The sequence below is a fragment of the Nannospalax galili genome, unplaced genomic scaffold (genome assembly GCF_000622305.1).
Source record: "Nannospalax galili isolate Female #2095 unplaced genomic scaffold, S.galili_v1.0 scaffold1115, whole genome shotgun sequence".
Taxonomy (NCBI): domain Eukaryota; kingdom Metazoa; phylum Chordata; class Mammalia; order Rodentia; family Spalacidae; genus Nannospalax; species Nannospalax galili.
The window spans coordinates 213,177-222,710 of record NW_008336107.1 but is presented as its reverse complement, the minus strand read 5'-3'; the positions used below and the strand labels follow the sequence as shown (position 1 = coordinate 222,710).

Genomic DNA, 9,534 nt, shown 5'->3' with positions numbered 1-9,534 from the left:
CATGGCAGCTACAAACCATCCTTAACTCCAGTTCCAGGGGAATCTGAAACCCTCTTCTGACCTCCACCGCATTGCACGACACGGGTGCACTTACTTACATGCAGGCAATACACTCATACACATGCTGGGAGTGGTGGCGTACGCCTTTAATCCCAGAACTCAGAGGCAGAGGCAGGCAGATCTCTGTGAGTTCAAGGCCAGCCTGGTCTACATAGCAAGTTCCGGGATAGCGGGGCTACAGGGAGACCCTGTCTCAAAAAAAAACCAAAAAAAAAAAAAAAAAGAGTTAACAAGTATGAAACAGATGGATCAAAGCGGATTACACACTACACTAGAATCAACACAATCTCAAAGAATTTCCCAATGGATTAGTTGAGAGATTCTTGGAATCTGAAACCTATTTTTCATCCAGAGTTTGCTAATCTACATTCTATACAACCTATTCAGAAATTGTAGATGAAGTAGTTCAGAATTGCTTACTTATGCCAGGTATCATCTTTATAAGAATATTTTCCTCTGGAAATTCAACCATATTCAGACACTGGAAATACTTTGCCAAGAGATTTGTAAAGAACCTATAGGTCAGGTTATAATAAAGTAAGGAACTGAATGGAAGTAGATCGAGGCCCAAGCCTTTTGATATACAAGTCATTACTAGCCACATATGCAGCTTGGATTGAAGGATCAGTGCTAGCTTGCATTCTACCAAGTACGTAACACCAAATGATTTGGAAAAAACTGGACTGAACCATCTGTCCTCATAATCCAGTACATGGAAGCCATGTTGTAAAACTGATTTCATTGTTATAGGTCAAGGAAAAAGATATTTCTAATTGTTCTGTCTGGATAGCTGGCTTTTAATTTTTAATTTTGTTTTGTTTTCTTTTGGTTTTTGAGGCAGTCAAGTAGTCAAATGAGGCCTTGAGCTCACTATGTAGCTGAGGATCACCATGAACTCTTGATCCTCCTGCCACTTCCTCCTGAGTGCTGGAATTAAAGGCTTGAGCCACAACACTGATGAGGTGTCAAACCAGACTAGCCAGGCATGATAGCTCAGACTGATAGTCCCAGCACTGAGGCTGAGCAGGAGAACTGCTGGGAATTCAAGGTCAGTCTGAGGTAAGGGGTGAGTCTGAAGCCAACCCAGGCTAAAGAGAGGAGACTTGGTCTCAAACAACAAAAATCAAAACAAAACAAAACAAAAAACACCCTCCAAAATCCAAAACAGAAACAGAAAGACCAAACATATAGGAAAATTTTAATACATGTATCAACACGAAGACAGAAAAAGAGAGCCAAAATATCATGTGTTTTCTCTATATTGACTATGTGAATCTGTTTGTTTTGAGACAAGGTTTCACTATGTATCTCAGGCTGGCCTAAAACTATGGCAATCATCCTGCCTTAGTCCCCAAGGTATGGGATAACAAGAATGCACCATCACAACTGAATATTTCAATCTTATGTCAAAAATAAAAAGGGAAAGTTTACCTCTTTTCTGATATTTAATAGGATTTATACATATTTATTTAAATTTTTATTTTATATGTACAATGCTTGAGTTGTACAGTAAGTATGCAATGCAAGAGACTGAGGAAAAATGAAGAGGAAAAACTATACTATATGAGGGGAAAACGTGATCAAGGATAAATTAAACTCTCACACCCCTGCCCCACCCCCAAAATGGCAGGCCAGGTCAATGAGACGGCACAGCAAGCGAAGGCCCTTGCCACCAAGCCTGACCACGTTAGTTTCATGCATAGGACCCACATGATAGGAGAACCACGTCTTCAAATTGTTCTTTGATCTCCAAATGCATGCTGCATATATGCATATATGCATGAATGAGAACACATGAACACACACACACACACACACACACACACACAGAGTAAATGTAACTTAAAATCTAAAAGGAAAAAAAAGCAGGTTGACAAGGTGGCTCAGCAGATAAGTACTTGCCACAAAAGTCTGACACTTGGATCCTACTGCAGAATGAAGGAACTAATTCCCCAAAGTTGTCTAATCTCCAGTAAATTCTCTCTACCCCCTCACATACACACACACAAATAAATATAAAAATAGTCTGATATTGAGCATACATAGCCCTGAGATTCCAGTTATGAATTGCCCTTCCCCTATACCCCACCAATGGTCTTTTTATACACATGCTTTTGGAACTAAGAAGCTAGTGTATTGGATTAATTGATGATGGAATGACTTTCTGATTACTTGCATTCTGTTTCTTACATTAAAAGTCTGTTGCAGTTCTGGAGTGTCACTTCTCACTTTAAAACAAATAATAAATTTGAAAGCAAAAGTGGTACATTTAATGTTTAACGCCATTCTAAATACAAGCAAAATTTCTGTTAAAAGGACTACAGATGTAGCTCATTTGGTAAAGGATTTGCCTAACATGAAGCAAGCCCTGAATTTGAACCCCAGCACTATATAAACCAGGCATGGTGGCTCAAACATATAATCCCAGCATACAGAAAGTAGAGGCAGGATGAGTCACCCTATCTCAAAATATACTAAATATGAAAGCCACCTAAGTGTCTACCAATAAAAGAGTAATTACAGGGTCTATATACAAATACTATTCAGGTACAAAAAGGGGGCAACAGGAGGTGGAGAGATGGTTCTGTTGGTAAGCATGAGCTGCTTTTGCAGGTTTGGTTCTCAGCATCCACACAGAAACTAACAACCATCCTTAACTCCAGTTCCAGGGGATCTAATGTCCATGCCCTTTTCTGGCTTCTGAGGGGCACTACATGCATGTGGTTGTACAGCAAGCAGTTTCCTACAAAAACCTTCCATCCTGGATGGAGGTTGGTTAAACAACAAATTGTTCTAAAGAACAGTAAACAACAGAATGTCTAAAGGGAGATGTCACATGCTTTGGTTACAGAACTTAGAGAAATGAGGGTAGGACAGAGCCCAACATGTTTAACTCTTGTAGTGCTGCTGAGATTGCTGGGAAAATGTATGGTCCAAAGTCCTACACAGCTGTGGATTCCACATGTTTCATGGTGAAAGTGCCAGGCAAGATGTGCGAGCTAGTGGAAAGGTGGCACAAATGATTATAGACAGAACTAATTTCCTGGTTGGAATTAAGGCCCATGTCACAGAGGGAAATTCACATCTGGTACTGGGAACTTAAATAAAACCTATAGTGGGGGAACTCATAGACCCCAGTAGAAAAAACAGCTATTAATTTGATTAATGAATGATACACTGGCTAAGGTGCCTCCCAACATTTGTATTTATGACAATAATTAGTACTACCACTCTCAGTATCTGTTTACATATTTTTCTGTTTCTTATTTTTTGCCTTTTCCTCACATGTGTCTTATAATGAAAAAAAGAATAGGATTGAGAATCACCATCAGTCACCCTCTGGATAAAATAAAAACAAATGAAAGATACAAAAATTTAGTATCCTACAAGAGTTAGAGGATCCCAGTGTTCTACATCACTCCCTTCAAGGCTCAGTGACCACTATACAAAAATGAGGGCAGAAGAATCTAAGAGCTAGAGGAAGGGGTAGAATGTTATATACCAATTGTCTCTGAGATTAAAAACTTCTATCTTAGAAGGGCAAGCTGGATAAATAAAAGGATGTTATAAAGGAAGGCAAACAACAGGATGTCTAAAAGGAGATAAAAAACATGTTTTATTATTATTTTATGTGTATGAGTATATTGCCCGCATGTATGTAAGTGTACCCATGTCATGTAGTGGAAGATAGAAGAGGGTGTAAGATTCCCTGGAACTGGAGTTAGCCACTATGTGGGTACTGGGATTCTAACAAGAACAGTCAGTGCTCTTAACAGCTAAGCCATCTCTCCAGCCCCAAAACAGAATTTTTTATTTTTTTTATTTATTTTTTTTTTTTGGTCGTCTTTTCGAGATAGGGTCTTCCTGAAGCTCCAGATGGCCTGTAACTCACTATCTAGACCAGGTTGGCCTCGAACTCACAGAGATCCACCTGCCTCTGCCTCCCAAGTGCTGGGACTAAAGGCGTGTGTGCCTGGCTAAAAGAGAGTATTTTAAAGGGGAGGTGAAACATTCTACCCTGCAAAGAAGCTCATTAAGTAAACAACTCAATAGCTTCAGGAAGTCCCTGAAGGTGATCAGGTTCACTAGGCTCCTTCCCCAGGCATATATAAACCCTAAAGATCACTAAGGTGCTCTCAGGGGAGCAGAGCTACATTAAAGATTGATTTTTTGAGACGGTCTCACTATGTAGTCCTGGAATTCACTGTGTAAACCAGGCTGGCCTGGAACTCATGGAATCTGCCTGCCTCTACCATGAGTGTGCTGGGATAAAAGCAGGTCAGAAGAAGGGGTCAAATTCCCCTGGAACTGAAGTTACTTGTTAGCAGGCATGAGGGTACTGGGATTCAAACCCGGTCCTCTGCAAGAACAGTCAGTGATCTTAACCGCTAAGCCATCTCTCCTAGCCCTGAGATTTATCTATGTTAATGGGTATATCAGTAAATAATCCTCTCTCCTTCCTCTCTCTCTCTCTCTCTCTCTCCCTCTCGATTGCCTAGAACTCTTGGCAATCTTCCTGTGTGCTAGGATTGTATGTATAAACCACCATGCCCACCTGGCTCATTCTTGCTTAAAACAGCTCTATTGAGTAGGCTACATAATCAGATCCTATCTTCAAAAACAAAACCAAAAGAAAGACCTGGTGAGATGACTCAGTGTAGATCCTGACTCCCGTAACTTGTCCTGTAGCTTCCACCCATGCACTGTGGCATATGCATTCACCCACCCACACAAAATGAATGAATGAATGAAAGATAAAATATACAATTTGTGGTGTATTGGTGCATATATACAAATGCCTGAGAATTCGTAATTCAGCATAATTCCTGAAAGTAACAATATTGTTGCCTATACTGATAATTCATTTCATTTCTGGGTAGTATTGAATTATATGTGCTGGTTTGTACGTATATATCTGCTCCATCATCTACTGATGGACATTTGGGTGCTTATAGTTTGAGCCATTGCAAATAAAACTTTCTGTGAATATTTAAGGCTTTGTATAGATATATTTTATTTTTTCTTGGATAATAGCCTCCGTAGAATGAGCAAATCATATGGTGGTGTTTCAACTTTCTAAGAAACTGCTTGTTCTCCACCTTTGACAACACTTAACATTGTTAGCCTTTTTCATTTTAGTATTCTGAACGCTATATAGCAGAGTCTTAGGGCTGGATTATTGGTATGTGTCACCACACCTGGGTATGGCTTACAAGTTTTTATAAGAATTTTTAATGCTTCTTTTTATTTTTAATCTTCTTTGAAAAGATTTGTTTTTATTTGTATGTGTCTGTGAGTGTATCCCACATGTATGTATGTACCCATAAAGGCCAGAAGAGGGTGTCAGATCCCCTTGAACTGGAGTTACAGGTATTTGGTTTGTGAGCTGCCCCATATGGGTGTTGGGAAGTGCTCTTAACTGCAGAGCCAATCTCTCCAATACTATGATTTTATTTTAAAGATAAGCACAATTATTGTACATCTTTATGGGATACAATGTGTTACTTCCATATTTGCAGATAATATCTAATCAATTCAGGGGAATCAGTATATCTACCACTTTAAACATTCGTTTCTTTGTTATGAGGCCATCTGAATTCTCTTCTTGTGGTTCATTTTAAAATACAAACTGTGGGGGAGGAGAGATGGTTCAGGCATTAAGAGCACTGTCTACTCTTGCAAAGGACCTGGGTTCAATTCCCAGCACCCAGATAATGGCTAAGAACCATCCGTCACTCCAGTTCCAAAATAATTTGATGCCATCTTCTGATCTCTGTGGGTACTGCATGACACAAGGTGCACTTAGATACATGCAATATTCATACACATTAAAAAATTAAAAATATTTTAAAAATAATTTAATCTCAAAGATATTATGCTGAGCCAGACACAAATGACAACATACTATTATTTCATTTACATGAACTCTACAAATACAAACAGCTTTACTTCAGATCAAGTTGTTAAGAGATGAATACATAATGATAGAGACAGCAAAACAAATCTAGATTACTGGCATAAAATACAACAAGCCTTATCTAACATTAGAATAATGGTATTCTCTATAACTAAGTTGTTGGGGTTTTTTGTAACATCTATTTATTCATTCCTTTGAGAATGAGAACACATGTGTATGCCATGACACATGTGTGGAAGAGGACAACCTGTGGGAATTGGTTCTCTCCTCCTACCATGGGGGTCTCAGGGATCAACCTCAGGCTTGGTGGCAAGTGCTTTTACCCACTGAGCCTTCTTGCCAGCCCCTATACTAGGTTTTAACTGTCAGTCTACAAATACCCACAATAATATGATATTCCCTCTTTAACCCTCAAATGTCTTCCCTTTAGCTACTGCCTTCCTTTCCAGTGATGTTAAACCTCGTCAAGAATAGTGTATCCTGCCACACAGTCATCCTACAGCCTGGTATAGCTGGCATCCTTTAGTAGATGTCAAACACTTTCACAATGCAAAATATGATGGCCTTTTTTACTCCAGATCTACCTTAGTATCTCCATCATACACATCTACTGATAACACCCAATCCTGGTGGACTCACAGCTCCATAGGGCAGCTTCACTATCTTCTCACGCCATATTTTCTCCTTGGGTAGCATCACAGAACTAGGGCTTCAAGGACTTACAAGTGTAAGACCTATAATTTCAGCCCTGATTTCTTCATTACTTTAATGCTGTAACATCTACATATCATACTGAATAAAGAATACATTCATTACCACAGCCTATAAAATTTTTTACTGGCAGGTCTTGACTATTTCCATTTTATGACCCAATTTTATATAACTCTCTCAAATCTTTTTCTAAGTAAATTTTTAAATTATTTTTACTTTATGTGTATGAGTGATGTTACTGCATATATGTAAGTGTACTGGTGTTATGCAATGTCCATGGAGATCGGGAGAAGGCACTGAATATGCAGTCAGTCACCATGTGGGTGCTGGGAACTGAAACTGGGTCCTCTGGAAAAACAGTTTATGTTCTTAACCACTGAACCATCTCTAGCCCCTCTAAGTAAATATTTTTATTGATGTAAGATATACACATAGAAAACAACAAAAATATTAAGTGAACAGGTCACAAACAGCTACAAAGGGAAGATGCTTACAAAGTTACAACCCAGCTAAAGAAATTTAAAATAGCTTGGTGTGCTGACCCAGGCCTTTAATCTTAGCACTAGGGAGGCAGAGACAGGAGGCCAGCCAGGTCTACAGACCAGATGAGGCTATCTGCCATAGCAAACTAACCTACCCACCCTCCCTCACTCCCTCATTCCACATTCAAATAATTTCCTTTATGGCAATAGCTCATCTTTAATCACAGTGCAATTTAAATCTATCTCCAAAATAATACTTTGCACTGTTATACTACTCTTAAGTTTTTCACATATGATTTTCTGAGGTCTAGGACACATGATCTCTGTGTGTAGCAATAAGCTCAATGTCTCCAGAAAATATCATCTTCAATACATTTCTTCCTGGAAAACTTAAAATTCCAAAGTATGAGTTCCAAGAGTTTATTTACTTTACCTGTCCGACATTCATTGCAGATGAATTTTCCTCGGGGCATCTCAGTTAAGCCAAGGCATTCCAGATGGAAAGCCCCACAGCACTGAGCCTCACATAATAGCAGTTCACCCAGTTTCTCACAATTCTGTTAAGGGAAAGAAACAGATGTGTCTATAGAAATATTTTAGAAAAATACCAAATATAAAGCCCTCATGAGATTTAAACTTAAATATATTTGCAAAAAAAAAAAAACCCACATGAAATCACATCATTACTCAATTAATATTTAATAATTATGTCCTAGGTGCCAGGGACACATAACAAGGTCTCTGGCTTTTATGGGGATTGATGTTACAAACAAGTGACTTTAAAAAGAAAAGGTGTCATAGTTACTTTTCCTGTTGCTGTGATAAAATATCCTGACAAAAATTTAAGGGAGAAGTTTATTTTGGCTCACAGTTCAAGGGTGCAGTACACCATAGATGGTGAGGTAAAGACACAAGAGCTTGAAACAGCTGGACGCTAACAGGAATCATATAGCAATGAATTGCTTTAGCTCGGTTCACTTTTTCCTTTTTATTCAGTCTGGAATTCCAGTCCAGGTAATAGTACCATCCAAGGTAGGCAGATCTTTCCACTTTAATTAGCCTGATCAAGATAAACCCTAATAGGCATGCTCTAAGGATAATCGCTCACAGGTGTGCCGGAAGGTGTGTCTCTTAGGTAATTCCAGGTTCTGTCAAGTTGACAATTAACACCAATAATCACATGGAGATCATATTCGATAATGATTAATCAGTATTAGGTAGAACATTTAAATAGCTAATCTGGCTTTGGTAATGAGGGGTGACCTCTCAGATTGTGCTCTGAATGTTCAAATTAACCATGTGAACGTCTACAGGAAGACAGCAAGCAAAAAAGTCCAAAAATGGAAAAGGCCATGTCATGTTTGAGAATCATAAAGACACTATCATTAGACTAACATGAACAAGTAAAAAAGAGAAAAAGATCTGTAATTTTAGATTTCAATCTAATAACAAAAATGTACCATTGGAAAGCTTTGTCAACCGAAGAGAAGGGTAAACTCAGGTGTATATAAAAAAGGTTTCTGCTAATTGAAAATGAACTGGAGAATATGGTTAAGAAGACAAACTAGTAGGGCATGGTGCTGCATGCCTTTAATCCCAGTACTCATGAGGCAAAAGCAGGCAGACCCTGCCCCAAAAAGAACAAAAAATAAAAAAAATAAAAAATAAATAAATAAAACATCCCCCAGGTATCTACACAAATGCACACAAAAACATTGAAAAACATCCTGTACATGTTCAGAATAGACCAAACCATCATAGGCACAACTAGAGTATATACTGGGAGCTATATAAACAATTTTCTCGCAAAATATTTTCCATCCACAATTGATTAAATCCACAGAGTCCAAAACTTTATTGCACTTACTATGTAAAACAGAAAGGTAAAAGATCTACTATCTGTAAGAAATAAAATAAATAATAGGTCTTGGTAACAAAGAAGGAAAGCAGCTAGGTGTGGTGGCTTAGGCCTTTAATCCCAGCACTTGGGAGGCAGAGGCAGGCAGATTTCTGTGAGATTGAGGCCAGCCTGGTCTACATAGCAAGTTCCAGGCCATCTGAGACTACAGAAAGACCCTGTCTCAAAAAAACAAAAAGAAAACCAAAACCAAACAAACCAAAACCAAACAAATGAAATCTTTAAAAATTAAGAAGGACTAGGTGTGGTAGTGCATGCCTTTAATCCCAGCACTTGGGAGGCAGAAGCAAGCAAATCTTTGTGAGTTCCAGGACAGTCTGGTCTACCTAGTGAGTTCTAGGATGGGGCTACACAGGGAGACCCTGTCTCAAAAAAGTAGAAAAAAGGCCAGGTGTGATGGTATACTCCTTTAATTCCAGCACTCTAGAGGCAAAGGCAGGAGAAAC

The 9,534-nt window shown here is 38.7% G+C and overlaps 1 protein-coding gene across 9 annotated transcripts in view; it reads right to left on the bottom strand.

Moving 5' to 3' along the window:
• The window catches only part of Nsd1 (nuclear receptor binding SET domain protein 1), a 171,221-nt gene that overhangs the window by 56,612 nt on the left and 105,075 nt on the right, over nucleotides 1–9,534 (bottom strand). For all 9 annotated transcript variants that reach the window (XM_029562424.1, XM_017797582.2, XM_029562430.1 and 6 more), the window contains one exon: nucleotides 7,604–7,727. In XM_029562424.1, the coding sequence (XP_029418284.1) occupies nucleotides 7,604–7,727 (124 nt within the window). The remainder of the gene's footprint in view (nucleotides 1–7,603; nucleotides 7,728–9,534) is intronic.